The sequence below is a fragment of the Geotrypetes seraphini genome, chromosome 2 (assembly GCF_902459505.1).
Source record: "Geotrypetes seraphini chromosome 2, aGeoSer1.1, whole genome shotgun sequence".
NCBI classification, from domain to species: domain Eukaryota; kingdom Metazoa; phylum Chordata; class Amphibia; order Gymnophiona; family Dermophiidae; genus Geotrypetes; species Geotrypetes seraphini.
The window spans coordinates 447721149-447744415 of record NC_047085.1 but is presented as its reverse complement, the minus strand read 5'-3'; the positions used below and the strand labels follow the sequence as shown (position 1 = coordinate 447744415).

The 23267-nt window shown below is 43.0% G+C and overlaps 1 protein-coding gene across 4 annotated transcripts in view; it reads right to left on the bottom strand.

Moving 5' to 3' along the window:
• Positions 1 to 23267, bottom strand: part of ZEB1 (zinc finger E-box binding homeobox 1) — a 266389-nt gene that overhangs the window by 13011 nt on the left and 230111 nt on the right. For all 4 annotated transcript variants that reach the window (XM_033931481.1, XM_033931483.1, XM_033931482.1 and 1 more), the window contains 2 exons: positions 15956 to 17700; positions 15314 to 15494 (listed from right to left, as the gene is read on the bottom strand). In XM_033931481.1, the coding sequence (XP_033787372.1) occupies positions 15314 to 15494; positions 15956 to 17700 (1926 nt within the window). The remainder of the gene's footprint in view (positions 1 to 15313; positions 15495 to 15955; positions 17701 to 23267) is intronic.

The window sequence follows — 23267 nt, the reverse complement described above, 5'->3', positions numbered from 1 at the left end:
ATAGCCCATTTTGGCCTATATAGGTCATTTTCTGCTATATAGGCCAAAATGGGCTATATAGCAGAAAATGGCCTACATAGCCCATTTTCTGCTATATGGGCATTATAGCAGGAAATGGCCTATATTGCCCATTTTTGCCTATTTAAGCCATTTTCTGCTATACAGCCCATTTTGGCCTATATAGCAGAAAATGGCCTATCTAGCTATATTTTGGCCTATATAGCTAAGTAGCCCATTTTCCGCTATATAGGTTCAAATGGGCTATAGATGCCATTTTATGCTATAAGGCCCATTTTGGCCTATATAGCAGAAAATGGCCTATATAGGCCAAAATGGGCCATATAGTAGAAAATGGCCTATATATCCCATTTTGGCCTATATAGGCCATTTTCTGCTATATAGGCCAAAATGGGCCATATAGCAAAAAAAGGCCTATATAGTCCATTTTGGCCTATAAAGCAGAAAATGGGCTATATAGGCCATTTTCTGCTATAAGGCCCATTTTGGGTCTAAATGGCTTGAAGAAATTGTTGAAACAGACACACCGGAATCTCGAAATACAATGCATGTTCGACTGTGTGAAATATTTACCTATGACGAAGACGATGGAGTTGTATGTTATTATTGTCAAGATGCCAAAGCAACTGGAAAATTCTCTACTGGAAAAATAAGGGATGATGTTTGGAAACTGGACTTTCTGAAACGCCATCTATCAAGTAAATCTCATACCGACAATATTAGGAAACTCAGAAGTAAAAATCCAAATTTAAGAGTGGGACTGGTTAACATGTTGCTTGAAAGCACAGGGAAGGGGGGTGGGGTCGGTGGGGGGGGTCACGGGTCAGTGGGGGGGGGGGCGATCGGGGGTTCCGGCGGGCGGACGTTGGGGGGGTTTGTGTCGAGGGCAGGGGGGCCTGGGATCCCTCCTGCCTGTATTGTAGTGGGGAGTGGGGGGTAGGGGGTCCGCCTTGGAAAGAGGGGATGGGCTCCCTCCTGCCCGGATTGTAATCAGGGGGGGGGGGTTGGGGATCACGGGGCAGGAGGGCTTGGGCTCCCTCCTGCCCTGATCGTAATCGTGGGGGGGGGGGGGGGGTTGGGGATGGCTGGGCATGAAGGCTTGGACTCCCTCCTGCCACGATGTCGTCGGGGAGTTCGGGGGTGCCCTGGGCAGGAGGGCTTGGGCTCCCTTCTGCCCCGAACATAATCGGTGAGTCAGGGTGCCGCTGGGGCAAGAGGGCTTGGGCTCCCTCTTGCCCTGATCGTTGTCGGGGGGGGGGGGGGAAAGGGGGGGAAGGGTGGATCGCGGCAATGGAGATGAGCCATCTCTCCTGCCGTGATCTTTGCTGTAGGGGGGTAGGCAGGTTGCTGGGGCTGCTGAGCTGATCGCAGCAGCCACGATCAGCTCAGTGGCCCCTTTTTCGGCACTTATACCTGTTTTAACTTGGTCTAAGTCAAAACGTATAAGTGCCGATTAGGCAACCTGTCAAATGTTTTGGTTATACCTGCTGCACGCCTAGGTCTAGGTTGGCCCACCTCCCGCCCTTTCCCCTCCTCTAAAAACGCCTCTTTTCTCTCTGTGCATTTAGAGGCAGGGGAAAGGCCTAAGCTGGTTTTAGATACATCTAAAACCAGCTTTGATTATGGGTACTTGGACGATCAGGCTTTTTGATTAGGCCACTTTTTAGACGTTTTTTCTTTTGATTATGAGCCCCTTTGCACTTAAAGCAATTATTTGAAATTAGATCCCCTGTTAAAATATTCTGAAGAAGACAAAGATAATGATCCTATTGCAAAGTACTGCTATAAGAAGCTGAACAGTGAACAATTTCATATTACACTTGAAGTTTTGAATGATGTCTTATCAGAACTGGCTTCCTTAACCATGGCATTTCAAAAACGTGGTTTGACACCATTGGAAGCTTATCATCTTGCACAGGGTAAATTGAACAAATTTCGAATGCAATACTTAGGCGACAAGGTTAAGTGGAGTGATAAAGTCAACAATCTTCTTGACAACAGGATGAGGTCTGGAGAAAAAGTTTCAGTGGATACTAATTCCATATTAACCTTCATCAACATCCTATGTTTGCATCTGGGTGAAAGATTTCCTGAAAATGAAGTTGAGGTTTGGTCTGCTTTTGACTGTACATCAATATCACAATGCGACTTTGACTTCGGAAATGGACATATCAGATCTCTTTGTTTAAAGTAAAAACAATTTCTTCCGGAGGAAAGTGTTATTCAGCAATACAATGACTTTAAATTCCTTGTTGCAGAAAAAATCAAAAGCAATCTGATAACAACTTTCCAGATATAACAAAATTTGCATTTTAGAATGATCAATTTGCAAATTTAGCAAAATTGATGGACATTGGTGCCACATTTTTAGCATCTAGTTCAGATTGTGAGCGTGGTTTTAGTCTAATGAACAATTTGAAGACTAAACAAAGGAATCGTTTACATTTAGAGCATTTGGAAATGCTGATGCGTGTTAAGAGTCACCTTCAAGATGGAGGCTCAATAGATCTTGACAGAATTTATTCAGACTGGATAAATATGAAAGATCGCAGGGAAAAACTTTGAAAACTAAATTGCTGTTATTTTCTAAATTTTAAGTATAAAGTACAATGATACCTTATTTATAGATAGCGCTCAATGAAACATTTCAATGAAACATAATTTATGTTTATTGAAATGAGACTTTATATTACATAAAGTGTAACTAAAATTACATTGTGTTTTCGTTAATTCAGACGAAACTCAAAGACCTGCCCATAAATGAACTCCGAGCCCTCTGGCAATCATTTTTATAGCGCACACAAATTTAGTTTTTCTTTAAAATGTGCACATATGAAATTTTTTGCGCACACAGCCTATGAAAAATTAGAGGGAACATTACTTATGACTTGTGGCTCTTACAATGAAAGACACCGGGGCTTATGAACAAAAACTTAAACCAAACCTTCTTCAGCATGTGAGCCAGTAATAATTAGGGAGCATTTATTTACATTAATAATTTCAAATTTTTTACCATTTCAGTAAATCAGAAAGAAAACACTTTAAAAGTCAATCTAAAAGAAAGTTGAAAGAAAGAAACAACAAAGTGATTGAAGAGAGGAGAGACAATTTAAAGAAGCAATCAAGCTCATATAAATGTTACAAAGTACACCTAACTGGGATTTCTTAAAGTAAATAAGCGATTCATCAAGGCAAAATAAAACTTGAAACACTCATCCAGAATGACATACCTATTGCACTAGAAGGAACTATTATGCACAATTATGTGTTCTGGAGACTGCACCTTCAAAAAGATATAAACAGGATGGAGTCTGTCCAGAGGAAGGCTACTAAAATGGTCAATGGTCTTAGTCATAAGATGTATGGGGACAGACTAAAATATCTCAATATGTATATTTTGGAGGAAAGGCGTGACAGGAGATATAATAGAGATGTTTAAATACTGTACCTACATGGCATAAATGCGCATGAGGCGAGTCTCTCATTTTGAAAGGAAGCTCCAGAATTAGAGGGCATAGGATGAAGTTAAGAAGAGATAAGCTCAGGAGCAATCTAAGAAAATATTTTTTTACAGAAAGCAGTGTTCTCCCTAGGGCCGAGCGCCCGGCTAATTTAGATGACCGCCCGGCTAAATTCTGCTGCTGCCGCCACTGCTCAACATTTAAAAAAAAACCACGGCTTGGAGATTTCATGCCTTAGCCCATAGCGAACTTATGCTTTCTGGGCTCTAACATGTTCGTGCCGGCTTCCCTTCTCTTCCCTCCGAAACTGGAAGTTATGTCCGGGAAGGGGGGAGGGAAGCCGGCACGCACATGTTAGAGCCCCGAAGCATGCGTTTGCTACGGGCTAAGGCGGGAGACAGCTTATAATTTGCTCTTTTTGCTGCCGGGTCCTGCCTATTTTCTGTTTCCGCGAAGGCAGGACCCAGCTGCATTTCTCACAATAGGTTGATCGCGATCGTGGACTGATCAGTCTTCCTTTCTCCGACGTCAATTCTGCTTCAGTATTTATCACTTCCATCCACCAGGTCTGGCTATCCGTTACCGTCTCATATTTTATTTTCCTTTTTTATTTATTTATACTTTTACATTGTTAAACAACAATTTAACTAGAAATAAACAATTGAAATAAGAAACAAATAAGACAAATTATGAAATAATTCCACATTAGTAACCAAATCAAAGTCCACAATATGAGGAGAGAGAATCTATCACCTCCAAGGGAAGTTGGTTTTTAGGAATAATTCAAAATTAAATCACATTACCGAGTACAATTGGATTCTTAACTAACTGCCTGGTTGAGAGACTCCATGGAAGCCTCTGAAGGTCTTCCAGCTGCTTTACCCTCAAGAAAAAAGTTCAACTGATCAGGTTCATAAAATATATATCTAATACCCTGTTAGGTAATGCAGCATTTACAAGGAAAACGTAACGAAAAGTCGCTCCCAAACTCAAAGTTAACTGACGAAAAGCCAGGAATTTCTTCCGTCTGGCTTGCATCCATTTTGAAACATTAGGAAACATTGAAATTTTGAATCCATTAAATTCCACTTTATCAGTCCTGTAGAATAGATGGAGAATTTCCTCCTTATCCTGAAGAAAAATGAAGGTTACCAATAAGGTACTCTAGATAGTATTTCTTTTTGTTGCGATGTTTCCAACATACCAGTGAGATCCAAATCTCCTGGTGCTGTTCCTTTGCCTTTATCCTCTTTAGGAATGTTCAAATAATACAACTTTTGTAATGGTGGCATATTATTTTCAGGAAATTTCAATATTGATTTTAAGAAGGAATGAAATAAATCTCTCGGTGTTTGAAATTTGGAGACAGGAAAGTTTAAAAGTCTAAGGTTTAAATTTCTATTTGCATTCTCCAGATTTTCCATTTTCCTAAAAAGCAGACACTTTTACTTCATTTGTAAATTAGTGGAAATCTTCACTTCTGCCATTGATTTTTCTAAGTTGTCTATTCTATCGGATTGCTTTTGAAATTTCTCTTCAAAAGTTTTAAATTGAGAGTTAGTATTCTGGACTGAGGTAACAAATTGGGAGCATACCTTGTGTAAGGATTCCAAGCCACTCCATAACGCTTCCATGTCAATCACCTCTGGTCTTGTTAAGGGAGGAGGAAAAGATATTCTGGGCAATTCCCTCTTGGGTTCCACCTCCTCCTTCCCTGCTTCAATGCAGGCTTTGATTCCTCCAACCTCCAATGTCGACTGTGAAGAAATCGGCAAGATATGAACCTTTTCCGGTGTCAGGGGGGAGATCTGCAGCATCGACGGAGACATCAGTTCCAGCGCTTCCAGCGCTGCTGACGACGTCCCCGACATCCTCCCTGGACGCGGAGGAACTCCAGGCCCCAATGGGCTAAGCGATACCTCAGTCAGCGGATATGCCCACTCCAATCGGGATGGCGTAAGATGTAATTGCCGCTTGCCGCATCGACAAGGTTGCAGAGGAAGCTGGAAGAACGCCCCTCTGTTTGCCCCTGCGCTTAGGCATAGCCAGTAGAAAAGGTATTTAGTAAAATTATGAAGTCTCCAAAAGATGCAGGAGCCTCCTGCAGATGCAACTTACTCGGTCGCCATCTTGGATCCCTCCCCCACCTTCTCATATTTTAAAGACTCACTCGTTATAATTAGCGGTGATCCACACGTCTCTTCATAATGGACATGTCCGATTTTAGCATTTGAATCTTAGTACTATGGATTTGGTCTTTTCTGGTTTCCTTTCTAAAGTCTGCTTTTCGTCTGGAGTCTTTTGAGTTTAGAATTACATTTAAGACATATTTTTGTGGTTAAAATTGTATGACATGTCTAAATCGGTCAAGTTATCCATTCTTTTTATTATTTTTTGTCCCCTCATAGAAACGTAGAAGATGGCGGCAGAAAAGGGCCATAGCCCAACAAGTCTGCCCACTCTAATGACCTACCCCCCTTGATTTTACCTCCCTAGAGAACCCACGTGTGTATCCCATTTCTTTTTAAAATCTGGCACGCTGCTGGCCTCATTCACCTGAAGCGGAAGTTCATTCCAATGATCAACCACCCTTTCGGTGAAGAAATACTTCCTGGTGTCACCATGAAATTTCCTACCCCTGATTTTCAGCGGATGCCCTCTTGTGGCCGAGGGCCCTTTAAGAAAGAAGATATCATCTTCCACCTCGATACGGCCCGTGATATATTTAAACGTCTCTATCATGTCTCCTCTCTCTCTCTCTGTTCCTCGAGGGAGTATAGCTGCAATTTATTCAGCCTTTCCTCATACGGGAGATCTTTGAATCCCGAGACGATCCTGGTGGCAATTCGTTGTACCGACTCAACTCTCAGCACATCTTTTTGGTAATGTGGTCTCCAGAATTGTACACAGGTCTCACCATGGATCTGTACAACGGCATTATGACTTTGGGCTTCCGGCTGACAAAACTTCTATGGATACAACCCATCATTTGTCTTGACTTCGATGAAGCCTTCTCCTCATTCGGTGGCAGACCGGGGTACACAGCCGGCTGGATCCAGAACCTTCCGAGCTGCTCTAAATGGCACCTGCACCTCAGCACGGCCGCCGTACTTTTTCCGAAGCAGAGTCGGCAGCCGCACTGAAGTGCAGGAAGGTCCCGCGATGACTGCATTTGCCACTTCTGCCTCCAGAAGACGTAAGTGATTTCGGAAGGGGTGGACCGGCAGCTTCAGTCATTGCGGAACCTTGCCGCAACTCCCTGCGTCTGCCGGCCCACCCCCTCCAACGTCACTTACATCTTGCAGAGGCAACAGAAGCAGTCATCATGGGACCTTGCTGGTTTGGAGGGAGAGAGGAGCATAGAAGGGTGGTGGAGGGAGAAAAAGGGGGTCAGGGTGGTGGAGGGAGAGAAAGGGGGGCAGATGCTAATGGAATTGGTGTGCAGGGAAAGGAGAGAGAGACATAAGGGGGAAGGATACTGGATGGAATTGGGTTAGAGGGAAAGAAAGGGGGCAGATGCTGATGGAAGTGAGGGGAAGGGAGAGGAGAGAGTAAAATGCCAGACCATGGGGATGTGGGAGAGGGAAGGGAAGAAGAGGAGAGAGATGCCAGACCATTGGAGGAGGGAAGGGAAGAAGATGGATGCCATAATAATAGGGGTGAAGGGAGAGATGGAAGGGGAATACAAGGAGAGAAGATGCCATATAGAAGGGGCAGAGAGAGGGTAGACAGTGGATGAAAGGAAGAGAGTGACAAGACTATGAGGAAAGCAGAAACCAGAGAAGACAATGTAGAAAAAAATTCTATTTATTTATTTTTTTTGCTTTAGGGGAGATGCATCGCTGTTTCTGTGGTGTTGCATTGTATGCAGAGTCCAGCTTCTTGGTGGTTCAATTTAACCTTTGTCTACGTTTTTCTATTTTAGCCCCCCTTTTACAAAACTGTAAAGCGTTTTTTTAGCACCGGCCATGGTGGTAATTGCTTAGAATTCTATGAGAGTCTGAGCTGTTACCACCATGGCTAAAAACCACATTACAGTTTTGTAAAAGAGAGAGAGGGGTTAGTTTGTGATTACATATTCCATACTAGGCGAAGGTGTTTTCTGTGTTCTGTGTGTTCAAAAGACATAGTTTTCAGTTAGGATTGACTGTGTAGAATTGATCTGTACTAGTCTGGCTTGTTTAGTTTTACAATGGGTATATTGATGTACTGCTCACTGCAGTATGTAAAATGCTGCCTTTTCCTAGGTACACTCTTGTGTGATGTGTGGATTGTTACTAAAAATCATGTTTTTCATACAGATGGGGGAGGGGGGTGTCAAAAAATAATGAGCCTCGGGTGTCACATATGCTAGGTACACCACAGCCTTCATAGTTTATATCTAATCCACAAGCCTGCTTTTAGGACCTACAGGGTATGTATGTATCCCTCTGATTCATGACAATTTCACTTCTCATGTTATCTTATCTATTCTTTTTTATTATACAACTGCCCAGATAAGCATCATTCTTTGACATGAATGAACCTTGAAAACTAACGGCAACAGTGTTCTCCCCAGAAATTTTTTCCAGCCATGAAAAACATTTGCTGCATTTAATGTGCCACAAAAAACATTTGCTCCGTTTAGTGTGCCGGAGTTAAAAAAGTTTGAGAGACGCTGCTCTATACCATTTAAAAGAGGGCAAATATTTAATTATTCACTTCTAGAATTGGATACTTCTTAAATTTAATAAAAATATTATGGAACAAGTGTCAATCCTTAAGAAAAGCAGTCATCTTGAGCATTGGAAAATAACTGTTAGAAGTAGATTGCAGTAATCTAAGCGTGAGGTTATGAGAGTGTGGACAAGGGTCTGGGTAGTGTCTTCATCCTGCTCCTTTCCAACTTAAGAATGTGTCTTTTTAAGAATGAACTTTGGAAGTTGCTAGTTTTTCTGTTTTTAAACAAAAATTCATAACACAAATTTTGATATTCTTTTTAGGTTATCATTGAAGTTTTGATAATTATAAAATTGACAGTTGACTGTGTAATTTCACAGATTGAGAGTGTGTTGAAAAAATTCTACCCCTGAGGAAGCATTGTTGTGAAATGGTTGAGCCACCGTAAGGCAAATAAGCCTTTTTTTTTTGGTGAAGTTTCAGATGATCTGCAAAATATTTTTAAAGTGAAGAATGAAGTAAATTTTGTTGAAATTTTGGGTCGGATAGGTTTATTTGTGGGACCAATGATTTAATTCATGACCCCAGTAAAGATACAAACACCTATTAGTGTCTAGGTATATGAGGACCTTGCCCATCTGTATTGAATATACAAATATGTTATGTGAGATTTTTGCTCTCAATTTATATTCATTTTGATTAATTTGAGTAGAAACGAGTTTTTCTACTTGGATTCGCAGAGAACACTGGCCACAAAATCCACTCCTGCTAATAGAAGCTAAAGGTTCACCCTCTGCCAATGCAAGCCCCACAATCTGGTATGACAAGCGCGTCACAGAGGAAGCCACTGTAGCTGCTTTGGTTCTCAAGGCCAGTGCTTTAAACTGTCTTTTAAGGATCACATCCACTCTGTGATCCTGCATATCCTTTAATACAATTATTCCCTCAGTTGGCAGGGATGTGCATTTGGTTATCTGCGCTATCAAGGAATCTACCTTAGGCTGAGTGAACATCTGCTGACACTCTTGTGCCATTGTATACAGCCAAGTCATTGTCTTGGCTACCTTTAGGGATCCTTTATGAGCATCCTAATGATCCATGACTAAAACACTCATATCAGCTTGTTTAACAACTATTCCCACAAACCACAATTCTTTACTTAAGCAACTGTGTAATATTCATCACTGGAGCATCAACCAAAATTTCCAAATCCTAACTAGGATGATGAACATTCAAATCTGTTTCAAACACTTTACTATTAAATTGCATGTTTTAATACCAGTTCTTCTGGGGAAATCTCTCGACTTAAAAAATAACATGGAATGAAAACAGAACTTATCAACGCTTAGACAGCAATTCCTGAAGTAGGGAAATGAGGATAGTACTGGATGGACTTCTATGATTTGTGTCCCAATTATGACAAACAGGGCAGACTTTTACAGAAAGATTTGGATGGGTTGGAGTGCGCTTTGACAACTCTTGCGATTGAGAAGTAGAATCAGTGTTGGGCAGACTTCCAAGAATAGCAGAAGAGATCTCCACAGACTCCCCCCTCCCCCCTGATGACCAACACTGTCATCTTCCATAAACCCAACCCTCCCTCAAAAACTGCTACTTTCCTCCACAAACCCCTCTTCCCTGATAACCGGTGCTACCATCCTCCCCCCACCCAGCTAGCATTAGGCTTACTGCTCCTTCGATCAAATAAGCTGACATCGATGTTCCATGCTGGAGCAGAACCTTGAGCTTCTGCGCATGCTTAAGGCCTGCTGGCTCCTGCCCTCTCCAGGATTCTCGGAGAGGGCAGAAGCTGGCAAGCCTTGAGCGTGTGCAGAAGCTCAAGGCTCCTCTCCAGTGTAGCATGTAACATTGATGCCAGCTTTTTTGATTGCAGGAACAGTAAGCCTAATGCTAGCTGGACGGGGGGGAGGGGTAGGATGGTAGCACTGGTCATCAGGGAAGAGGGATTTTTGTGGGTTTGTAGAAGATGATAGTGTTGGCCATTGGGGGGAAGGGGGTTTGTGGAGCAAAGTAGCAGCTTGCATAAATTTACAGGGCTAGTGTTCAAAGTTAAAGTACACCCACACTTTAAAAGATGTGTTGGTACTATGACAGGGAATGGTATACACATACTATTTGCATAAACACGCAGTTATAAAATTATCCCTTTAATGTTTTGCTTAAAAATAAATAATCATAGCCTTTTTTTAATAGTAAGAAATTATTGGAAACACTACCGAATTTCCTATTATATTTTTTCAGGCAGGGTGTTGTGGGTTTATTTTTAAACTTTTGATTAATGGTCCTATTTGTATAAGTATGTTTTTGAAAGGGAGCTGTTTGTACCTGATTCGTGGGTTATGAATGGTATTTGGGCTGAGAAGAACACATGAGATTTTGGTGCAGTATTTTTTTCTCATGATGCTTTTGGTGATAAGAGAAATTTTCAAGGGTGTGTAATTATATGATTTAGATACGAGATCACATGGATAGGTACTCAACCACTGATGTTCCCTCTCCATCTTTTATATCTTCTCCAAACCCTTGGTCTCCTATACTTGCCCCTTTCCTTTCCATACCAGCACTCTTCTTCCTCCCAACCCCAATGGCAGCCCAGTATCTGAGACTGCTCATGCTATGCAGGAACCAAAATCAGGGCAGGTTTGTCTTCAGCTGGCAGGAAAGTAATATAATGATCACCCAAATTTCTAGTCTTGGTTTATATTTGAGTCAACCATTTTTCCTCCCTTTTGGGGGGAAAACAGTTACCTTGGTTTATATTCGAGTATATATGGTATGTTTCCCAAGGAGTGTGTGTGGGAGTTTACTATCTTGGAGAAGCCTAAATCTGATAGTGTTAATGTAAAGTCTTGTGGTGCTCCCTTAACTGCAGGATAGTTTTGAAAATTAAAATCCTTTATTGTTTGTTTGTGAGATTTGTTTGATTTTGGTGGTTAGTGTGAATAGATGTAACTCTGTGTTGTGCTGGGGCCTGAAACTATATTGAGGGGGGTGTAAGCAGGAATGTGTCTAGGTAGACAGCTTTTTTTTTTTTTTTTTTTACAGACTAGTGCTTCAAGAAGTTTGGCGAGTAGAGGTATTCTGGCTATGGATCTGAAATTTGAGGGTAAAGATAGGTCAGCTCCTGGACATTTTTGGATAGGTGTAAGAGCAATATGTCCCATTTGGGCAGGCAGCTGGCCATCTTGCAGTAGGTTGTTCATTAATGATGGTCCCGGCAAACAACCAGTGCTAGTACATTTATTTGTACTTTATAACACTTTTTGGATGGAGATCTGAGCACTTTATTTGCACTTGATGCACTTTATAAGTATTTTTAAAGCATATATTTATTGCTAACTTGTGGAGTATTTTTGGTATTTATTTTTTAACACAAACATTTATATTGAAAGCTCCTTAGTGAATTGTGTTGACATTAATGAGGTTAGCCAATGAATGGGTTCATTCGGGATGTGGGTGTAAAGGTGCGAAGGACATTTGTCCAATATGCAGTTTTTGGTGGAAAGCTTGTTTAGTAGGGCGAGCACCTCATCATGCATGACTAGTTAGGTACTCCACATTTGGTCTACTGTGTATGGTTTGGTGGTAATGGGGTCAGTTTGGACCATTGGGTTTGTGATAGATAATATTACTGTTCATTTTGCACGCTTTTAATTTTGTCTTGGAAGTAATTCGCTAATTCTTGGGTACTGGGTTGGGTGTTAATAACTGCTCTTTGGGGAGCAGTGGTTGTGCGCATTAGCTGGAACAGTTTCTTGATATCAAAAGTATGGTTATCTATTTCTGAGGCAAAAGTAGGTTTTCTTGGCTTCAGCTATATGGTGTTTATTGTCAAATATATTTATTGAGCCCAACAAAAGCAACAAACAGAGAACACATCAATACAGCAAATCCAGCTCAAAGTTTCAACAACAAAGAACTATCCCAATCCCCCACCCGCCCCCCAATACCTCCACCCCCCAGTCCTCCTTCAACTCACTGGAAATACCCAATAAAGAAAAAGAATAATACAGGCAATGACTAGGAGTCTGGAAACAAGAAAACAACAAATTAACAATTCAACAACCGACTACGAGCCGCCAGGGACATTGTTGTCCAAAAGGGTTCCCATATACGCTGGAATGCTCGCCCAAGTGGAGAGGAGAAATCTTGCACTCTCCTACGCTCCCACATCAGGAGCGTTATCAAGCGACAGCGCCATAGAGAATAGTCAGGTGCCTCCACCTCCAGCCACTTGAGCAAATACACTTCAAAGCAATCAGCACCACCTACCGGAGGAAAGCCGTCGCTCCCGGACGTTGCGGATTAAAATGAAGAGAGGCACCAAACAAGCGGAGGGGAGAGTGTTATGTAGTCATATTCCAAATACGGTCCACAAAAAGGAAAACATAATCCCAAAAGGATTGAATGGAAGGGCAGGTCCAAACATGTGTCTCAGGCCAGCGTCAGGGGCACTGCAACGAAGGCAAGCTGCAGAAGCTCGAATCCCAATCAAGTGGGCTCGTTTAGGGGAGACATACAAACATAGAATCAATTTATAAAGTTGTTCCCAAAATTGAGTGTACTTACAAAGAGCAGGCAGTTTTTTAATCGCATGCAAAATCACATCTTCAGCAAGTCCACATTGAGATCACAAGCCCAGGCTGCCCACAAGCTGGCAGAATCAAGCAGTGGGAACTCATCCTTCAAGTGTCTATGGTAAAATTTCAAGGGAACAGGCAGTTGAAAACCAAGGGTAAATGCAGTGGACAACTGCTCCTGAGAACTGCGACAGCAACAGCATAGAAATTGACATAGGCACCGAGGCAATAGCAGGAAGTTGCTGCTGTCTTTCTGGCGGACCAGCAAGGGAGCAGACTGACATGCTGGAATCCAAAAGCTGCACAGACTGTTGCACTGGAGTCTGAGGGGGAAACACAGGCACAGCCCGCTTTCTCATGAAAGCCTGATACATATCCACAAATTCCGGCGGAAAATAGTCCCCGGCGGCAAGGGCCGATCTGCGGGACTCAGATTTGGAGTGTTTTGAAGACTTATCCATGGAGCTGCGCTTGCGTTTCACGGAAGCGCCCTCCTCGCCCAAATTTGGAGTCCTGGACGCTGGAATCACATCTCCGGTGGAATCGGAGGAAAGTAGAACCTCCCCGGAGGATAGTGCGGCATCCATGCATGGTTCACACCCCTCGCGGGCCACGGTGCACGTAACACATGGCTGCGAATCCACAAGCCATCCGCCGCATTTAAGGCATGAATCCATGGCATCCTGTCCTGAGGTGGCCATCTGTGAAGTTTGGAGCAAAAACGAAGCTTCTAAGTCCAAAAAATATAGTTTTAAAAACTTTAAAGAAAATCCAAGATGGCTGCCGCAGGTGCCGATTTTGACAGAAAAACGGCCGTTAAAAAATGCACGAAAACGTGAAAAACGGCAAAATTAGGATTTTACAGGTGGGGGGGAGGACCAGGGCATGCAGGGAAACCACCCAAAACCCCAAACTGTGACTCACAGACACCACAGAGACATGTGCTGCAATGAAAGTCTATGGCAGCCTGCAACACATAGTACAAGCAAGATCAGTACCTCAGGAACTGAATAAACTGGATTTTTCAGGTCTTCTGACCGCCTCACCTTCTCTGACACCTCAGATCACGACAACCAGGACCCCTCAGAGAAATCAGGGAAGACATGCGGTGCAGTTCCGATACCGGCGTACCTCTTCGGAACTGCAGCAGCCTGTACTCTACCCCTTTGCGGACAAACCAGGGGAGAGATGGCTCCCGAACCTGGAGACCCGATCCAATCTGCAGGCTGTCCAGAGGATTTACTGCAGTTTCAGGCTTACAGAGCACCCTCCGGAAGCAGACAAAATTTAAAATGTCTGCAATCTCCCGCCGAAGGATCACTCGCACAGAGTTGATCCACAGCACGTGGGTAAACCCGCGAAAAAAAATAAAAAAGGACTAGGAATTGAAAACAAATCATGAGCAGAATTAAGCGATTTGAAACCATGCAGTGAAGCTGCAGGAACAAACTGAGCATGTAAGGAAGCTCCCGGGCAGGTAGCCCAAAGGGGAGGGATCATCTTTTAATTACCCTGCAGCTGAAGCTCTCAGAGATGCAAGATCCCAGAGAGATTGTACAAGAACTAGCATTGATGTATAGTATATGCAGGAGACTGGAGTAGAAGACCTTTCATAGGTGTAAAGGTGAATGATTGGGGCTTGCAGAAGGTAATGCGTTTGGTGAGGTTTGTGCGTTTGTGGTTTTTTCTGTTAATGGGGCAGTTGCTACAGATGGCAGGGAAGGCGACATGTGTAGTTGCTGGAATTATGAATAGGTGGTTGGTTATTTTCTGGTAGTTTGGGTTTCCTGTGTGCTGACCAATGAATCAGAATGGGAAAGAGTGATGCAGGGAGATCCTTTCCTAGGGTAAAGGAGCTAAGTAGTGCCTGGTGTAATAACAAAAGTGATTTCATGATCATTAACCTGCTCAGTCAGGATTGAGATGTAGATTCTTCAGTGGTGGTGTAGCCCTTTGTTAGGCAGGTAGCTTTGTGGATTGCTGCAGTTTTTATGGTGAGTTTAGGCAGAGCTCTCAGTTTAGTCATTCTTGGTCCGCACCAAGGGCCCTTTGGCGTGGCCTTCTGGTGGGAGAGGCCTACCTGTCTGTCGGCCCTTTGGGTCTGGCCAGGCAGGGAAGGAAGATGGCGGCTCCCTTCCTCTCAACCCTGCCGGACAAGAATGGTGCTCCCTCGATGGCCCTTTAAAGGGCTGAAGAATCATCGGCTGGAGTTGGGGGTGGAGCTAAGGCCCCGAAGCAACTTCTGGCTGTTGGTTCCAGCTGGGCAGGGAGGGAAGATGGTGGCTCCCTTCCTCTCAACCCTGCTGGACAAGATGAAGAACGGTACTGGCAAGGATTACAAAAGAATGGGAAGAAACTAAGCCAGTACATATTTGCATGCTCCTCCTCCTGTATACAGGTACAAATTTAATCTTTAAATTTATTATTCATTTTAACAAGCCATTCAGTCCAAGCAGATTACAGACAAGTATAAAGAAAGTAGGGCTGCAATTGTGAATCTACTTAGAAAATAAAGCCATTAGTATATACAGTATAGGCAATATAAGAAATCATTTTTAACTTTAAATGACATACCTGTATGTTCATACTTGTGTCTCAGTAATGAGCTACTTTTTTGGAATATCTTATCACATAAATCACAAGCATACATTCCATTTTCTGTTTTTCTCATTTTCTTCTTGGGTGGGGTAGAATCAGAATCATTTTGGTCTTCTACATTTGAAACTCCTTCTGAACTAGTGTCTTGTCTTTCATCCTAAATATTAAACATATACTATATTTATTTAAACATACATTCTAGTATCTAAAACAGCAGCAGTAATAAAACATGAACTTAATGTATTCTACAAGCTTTACAGAAAAACACTAACTTGCAAGCAAGAGTGGTCTTTTGCAGCCTAGAATATGACTATAATGAGACCTTTGTTGGTTTAAAAAATTGCTGTTCTAGACAGCACAAATACATCAATTTCTCATCTATATGCATTTATACACATGCAAACACACAGATATAAACACACATTAATTCTAGAGATGCAGTTTTTATTACTTTTAAACCTACTGCAATAAGAAACCTGTTCTGGTAGTTTATTTACAAATGTATATACTTTCAAATAAATTTGATTAATCTTTACAGTTGAGTATAAACACAGAACTGCAATATTACTCTCACTATAGCATTACTTAATTTTAATACTGAAAAATGTAACACCATACCTGATTTCCATTAGGTTGGACTTGTGTTTGTGGAGGTTCTGAAATAATAGCACTAGCAGTCGTAGAATATGTATAAGTCACCTGGGGGATCAGAATAGCCTGCTTATTGGCAGTCAGAGCTCTTAAGCATTGAACATTATTCTGGTCAGCAATGGCAACAATTGTAGGTAACTGGGCAGTGACTGCAGGTATAGCAATATTTATGGCGTTGGCACTTGGTGTGTTTACAATTATAGCTGGTTCAGAGTCTTTAACAATGTCTGTCTGAGGTTGTTCTTTTTTTGCACAGGTTAAGTTCAAAGGTTCTTCCTGAACACAATAAACACTATTCTGGTAAACACTAGTTATGGTAGATCTCTCCAATAAGTCTCCATGCTGCTTTGGTAGTGATAGATCAAGAGGTTCTTCTTGTACACCATCAGCTGAAACTGCAACACCCTGTGCAGTTTTTACAGATGAGAGGTTTAGGGGTGAAGGGGTGTTCCTTTTTGAACCATTTTCCATTTGTGATTTAATTATCTTCGGAGGGCTTTGAGAATTACTTATGCTGTTTTGCAGTTCATTTGAGTTTGTAGGTCTAGCACAGTCATTTGATTTACCTGTTTCTGGAGAAGATGGGCCAGAAGACTGGACAGAAATTTCTCCAGCCTGCATTTTTTGAAACCACTTTTTTACTACTTCTAATGGTAGATTAACAGAATCAGCAATTTTGGAAAGTTCTTCAGAACTTGGCTGTGCATTTAAAGCATAATATGCTTTTAGAAGAGATAAGAGGTTCTTTAAAGGTGGCTGATTGGGAGTTAAACTATTGTCCCCTGTGTCTGAAATAGACAATTCAGACTTTTCTGCTTCTGTTCCGAGTTGAGTAAGTTGAACAGGGTGTTTTAAACTGTAGTGCTTAATTTCTTGAAGTGCTTTAAGATCACCTGGGCAATCTTCACAGAGAAGGCAAGTGCTATTTTCTCCTTCAGAATTTGCATCTTTCTCAGATTTGATTGTGAGATCTTCTGGTGGTTTTTCAGTTTTACAAATTTCAGGTGGCACAGAATTTTCTTTTTTCAGATTTTGTGGCACAACCTGAAGTTGACTAGATGGCTCCAGACTGTAATTAATGATAATTTTTGTCGTTCCATCTTGATCAACCAAAGGAAGACTTATGGCTGAAATTAGGGAATGGCCACCTTGCTGTAAGGATGCAGCACCGATTGTTCCTGGTTCTTTGGATGAAAGATTGGCATGATTATTCTCCAATACTTGTCTTATTACATTACCATCTACTGCCACTTTAAGGACATTTTGAATGTCACTTAAGTTGATGCTTATGGGAGATACAAGACCCATAGTTGGTAGAACAACTGCTTGTACCACACCCTGAGGAGAACTGGCTGCCTGTAAGGGGCTACCACCACTAAAAATCCCATTTTGCAAAGGGGCTGAACAGTTTATTCCTGAAGCAACTACTATGGGTTTAAATTCATAATCCACAGGTTCAGTTTTAATTTGGCTAACTGGAAGTTGTTCTTGTAAGGGTTTGTTTTCTGTCTTCTGACGTATCTGTGGTCTTCCTGGGCTATCTGGAGAAGCTGAAAGGGATGGTGAAGAACACTGAGATGACTTGAGCCCAGAACGTACTCGGCCATTTACAGGCATCAACCCAATGCATTTCTTACTGCTTATGTGTGAGCTGTAAGAACCAGAATGGGAAAAACGCTTCTTGCAGTTTGGGCATTCATATGGCTTCTCTCCTTTATATAAAAAGAAAAGAAGAAAGGCTAAAGTTTTTCTGTAATCCGTTAAACTGCCTATATTGAATCTTAATGCACCATTATAAATATTAAACATACTAACATTTTTTTTAGTAAGTCCTAATGAATTCCAAGAAACATTTTTAGTTACATGTCTACTTTGGCTAGTATTTCCACTAATAACTTGTTGCAGAAGGGAATTTAAAAAGATCTGATATACCACTATCTAAACATATGAAAGTGGTTTACAATAATAAAATAAACAAAAAAGAATGCTAGGGAAAGATTAGGGTCTTACCTCAGTAACCTTCTTTCTTGTGGGTAGTCAATCCCTTCTTGTGAGAATTCTTGTAGAGAGCTTCATTAGCATTCTTATGCTCCACCTCCCATCCCTCTGGGCTGTCTTCAAATTCCTGAGTTCATACCAAATCAGATAGCCAGTCCTGGAGAGGAACTATAATAGGAAGGGGTATGGGGACGATCCCTGAGAATCATGTCTGTTCTGCTCATATCATTAAACACGTGTAACAGAAAAACAAAACTTAACCATTTGCAATATATAAAGGTAGAAAAAAAAAAACAAGTCACCAACCTCAGCACAATCTGCTCTAAGAGTGTGGAAGATTCAATAGATATCCCCTAGATTCTTCAATGGGGAAGTCACATCCTCTATCATTTTCAAGGCTGGATAAAGGAAAGAAACAAGAAGTCTGGATTACAGGGCACCTTGGAGGCAGTAAGCAGGCAAATGAACATCTGACAGGGTGGACTTCAGGAATAGTGTGTCTATCTACTAGACAGAAGATTACTGAGGTAAGAACCTAATTTTTCCTTCTAGTGTGACAGACACTCTATTTCTGAACTTGTGTGACGTATCAAAGTAGTCCCCCAAGCTTAGGGCGGGACAGATGAGCCTGCTGTCAGAATTGAAGATCTGAATGCGGAGTCCTGTTTGGCAACCAGGCCACCCTGTAAAACTTTGTGAAAGTATAGAGAGGACCAAGTGGCCACTCTATAGATTTCTTCCGGGGACACTGCCAAAGATTCTGCCCATGAGAAAGTCATGCTTCCAATGGAGTACGCCTTCACGGATATGAGCGGCCGCTTTCCACTTCTGATACAGGCTGAAGAAATGGCCATAAGGATCCATCTTGAAATGGTTGCTTTTGAGGCTGGTTGGCCTTTATGGATAGCCCCCACCACTATGAACATATCTGACAATCAAAATTTGTTCATAACCTCCAGATACTGCAGTAATAATCTGTGCCATATCCAATAGTTTCAACACCTGATCACTCTCGATCCCAAGGGAATGAAGGCAGGCAAGTGTACTTCTTGGTTCCTGTGGAAGCTGGAAACCACTTTTGGTAAGAAAAATGGGACTGTGCGTAAGACCACACCTGAATCTGAAATTCTGAGGAAGGAATCTCTGTACAACAAAGCCTATAGCTCCAAAACTCATCAGGCTGAGGTAACTGCCACCATAAACACCGTTTTGATGGTAAGGTCCATCAGAGAAGCTTGCTCCAGAGGTTCGTACAGCACTCTAGCCAGCGCCCGGAGGACTAGATTAAGATTCCATGCCAGAAGAGGCTATCGCACTTGAGGACAAAGAGCCCTTCAAAAACCTGGCCACATCTGGATGTGTGGCTGTAGTGCTCTTATTAATCCTAGGCCCAAAACATGAGAACCCCACAATCTGAACTTTCAGGGAGCCAACCGCTAGGCCTTTTTCCAGACCTTCCTGCAGGAAGGCGAGCACTACAGAGATCGGCATCAAGCTTGGGTCCTTACTTCTCTGAGCATACAAGCTTGGAAGCACTTCTAGGCTTTTACATATGCTGCTATAGTCACCTTCTTCTAACATCTTAGAAGGGTGGAGATCACTCCATCCAAATAGCCTTTATGCGCTAGCACCTCTCACTCAAGAACCATGCCATAAGACCAAAGCGTTCTGGATCCTACTGGTGAAGTTGGACCCTGCATGAGCAGACAGGGATGACATGCAAGTTTGAGACCTTGATCTCTTTGTAGATGGACCAGATCTGCATACCACGGTCACCTCAGCCAGTCTGGTTCTACTAGAATCACCAAACCTGGTGCACTAAGATCCTGCACAGAAGTCTGTCTATCATGGGCCATGGAAGGAAGGCATAAAGACCTACCTTAGGCCAGAGTTGCACAATGTCGTCCAGACCTTTGCTTCCTGGCTCATATCTTCGACTGAAGAACTGAGCCGCCTTCTTGTTGGCTGCCGATGCCATCAGATTGAATGTTGGGCGCCCCCCCCACCAATTCACAAAGCAGGTGTAGGCTTCCTGAGATAGTAACCACTCCCCAGGATCTAGGGTCTTTTGGCTGAGGAAATCCACGTGCACATTGTCCACTCCTGCCACATGTGCCGCCATGAGATGGGCCTCTGCCCATCAAAACAGTACCTGGGCTTCCAAACTTAGAGCAGCATTCTTGGTTTCCCTTAGTGAATGAAAACATGTACCACTTTGCAGTGCACTCCCAAATGCCTGAAGTGTCAGGCAGATGGCTCGAAGTTCCAAGGGATTAATCGACCATTTCTGGGAAGGGGACCAGCATCTCTGAAACGGACACCTCTTGCAATGTGCCCCCCAGTTGTATAGGCTGGTGTCCATTGGGATCACCCGTGCAGAGATGCGAAAGGGAACTCCTCTGGTGAGAGACCGGTGTTCCAACCACCAGGCTAGACTGTGAAGAGCTTCCGCTCTCCAAGGCAGCTGCTGCTGGACCGTATCCTTCTGCAGGCACCACTGGGAGAGGATCGAATTCTGGAGCAAATTCAAGTGCACCCTAGCTTGGGGACCACGTCCGTGGTTGCAAACATTGATTCTAGCACCTGTAAATAATTTTAGGCCATCAGAGCAGTCTCACTCTGAAACTCCTGTATCTGGTACAGAAGCTTCCCTCTATGAGCTTCCAGGAGGAACACTGTTTTCCCTTGTGTCAAACCAGACTCCCAGATACTCCAAGATCTGCATTGGCGCCAGGTGGCTTTTCTGAAAATTGACCACCCAGCCCAGCCTCTACAGCAGTTGAATCATTCTTTGAACTACTATTCTGCCTTCAGATTCAGACTTGACTCTTAACTAATTGTCCAAAGAGCAAGGCCAAGAACTGAAGTAGTATTCCAGCACATGAAAATGCAAAAACCTCCAGTGCTTTGGAAAAATGGGAATATGCAGATAGGTCTGTCAAATCCAGGGAGGCAAGAAATTCCCCCAGAACTGACTATCACCAATTTTACCATCTCCATCTGAACATAAAACATAAGCAATGCCTCTGCTGGGTCAGATCTGAGGTCCATCGTGCCCAGCAGTCCGCTCACACGGCGGCCCAACAGGTCCAGGACCTGTGCAGTAATCCTCTATCTATACCCCTCTATCCCCTTTTCCAGCAGGAAATTGTCCAATCCTTTCTTGAACCACAGTACCATACTCTGCCCTATTACGCTCTCTGGAAGCGCATTCCAGGTGTCCACCACATGTTGGGTAAAGAAGAACTTCCTAGCATTCGTTTTGAATCAGTCCCCTTTCAACTTTTCTGAATGCCCTCTTGTTCTTGAGTATCTTGGCCACATTTACTGCTTTCAGGACAACAATTGGTCATTAGTCTTCTGAGCCTTTCTTGAGCACTATAAAGTATATTGAGTATCTGCTGGAGCCTGAGTCTTCCTCTGCTATGGGTTCTATGTCTTCCAGATCCAGCAGCCGTTGTGCTGTTGCTTGGACTTTGACTGCTTTTTCTGGACTTCCAGCTGAAGGGGATGAAAGAACTCGAGCTTGTACCCTCCTCCTGTATAATGTCCAGCATCCAGCGATCTGTGGTGATCTCTGGCCACATTCCCCAATAGGCTGATAAACTCCTTCCAATGTGTGTAGGCTTGGCTGATGGCTTGGCGTTATAACTGCTGCTTTGGAGTTGTGGCAGAGCAGGATCCTGAAGATTGGGGGCGCCTACTCCCCCCCAAAAAAAATTTTGTCTGGAGCCTTTAAAAGATCTCTGGCCTGAAGGTCCTCCTGAAAACTTGTGACATCATATGGAAGCCCCAAAATTACCGCAACCTGACCTCTTAAGGGCTTGAGGTCTACTGTACAATATTAACCTCGGCTTGCGATCCTGCATGCTGGCCAAATCATCCAGACCTTCCCAAAGAATAAATGTCCCTTAAACGGTAATCTACTCAAGGATGTTTTGGAGGAATTCCCCACCCACTGTCTGATCCATAACATCCTGTGGGCAGAAATGGAGTAAGCAGACATTTTGCTTACAACTCTGAAAAGGTCATACAGAGCATCAGCTACATAATCCACTCTAGACATTAACAACTGATGATCCTTTCCGATAATTGTCTCTGGATCGTGACAACTTGGAGTGGCAAGCCTGGGTGACAAAAGATGCGGCCGCAGCCTTAAAAAGCTTTTTATGAACAAAATCAGAGGGAGGGAGGTATGTTTCGCAATTTGCGCCACCAGTGAATCCACTTTCAGACAACAAAAAGCTTTGCCATGGCTTTGTCCACCCAAAGAGGCACCTTTAGGACCCTCCAATGGCCTGATGAGAGGGAAAACAGGTGGTCTGTGCCTTTGTGCTGCTTTGAGCACTGTGTAGCAGAGAATTGTGGAGTCTCTATTTTTAATTCTTAGAGAAGGCTTAAACAGCCTGCGCACAGGTGGGTCCTCCGTGAGATCAGGGGCCTCCACTGGATCTGGCCTCCCTCCCCAGAGATGAAACAGCATTTCCTGCTAAAGAGGATCCTGACTGCGACAGTAAAGGCACTGAAGCATAGCCCACTTTGTCCCAGACTGAACCTTCCCATCTTGCACATGAACTGTTCCTGGGGAATTGCATTCATTGGGGGGAACCCCCAGGCATCAGCAGGGCCACGATCTCTGAGGGTTTCATGTGGCTCTTATTAATCATGTAAGCTTCCAACATCATATTGATGAATTCAGGGGGGAAACCCTGAGCAGAATGTCCAGATGAACCCTGCAGACAGTCACAAGCTCCTTTATGATGGTTTGTGGCAGTGCTTCGCCAGGAACAAATTTGTACTGCTTTCCAGCTCAAACCTGGACTTTTATCCTGGCCCTTGGACCAACTGGGCACTAACACCCCCCTCATGCCATGTGGAACACGGACAATCCTCAGATAGCCATCCATTTCAAACTTGGCATGAATCCAAGGTATCCTGGCCTGAGGAATCCATCACACCTGTTTTTAAGCAAAATTGAAGTTCTTTTGAGGCAAATAAGAGGTTTTTATTTTCAAATCGGGAAATCCAAGATGGCCACCATGTCAATGATCTTAGCACCAAAAACAGTATAACCTTCCTCTTTAATGTTATGTAACTTGTTCCACATGATGCTTGCATGGGTCTCTTATCCTGTAAATCAGTTTGAACCTGTACTGGATAAGTGTGATTAAAAAATCCTGATTAGATTTGAGAGGTAAGGAAACCTAACTGTATACCCAGACCTCCCCCCACCAAAAAAAAAGAAAACAGTTTTAAAGACCCCTCAGTTTTGTGCTCTAGG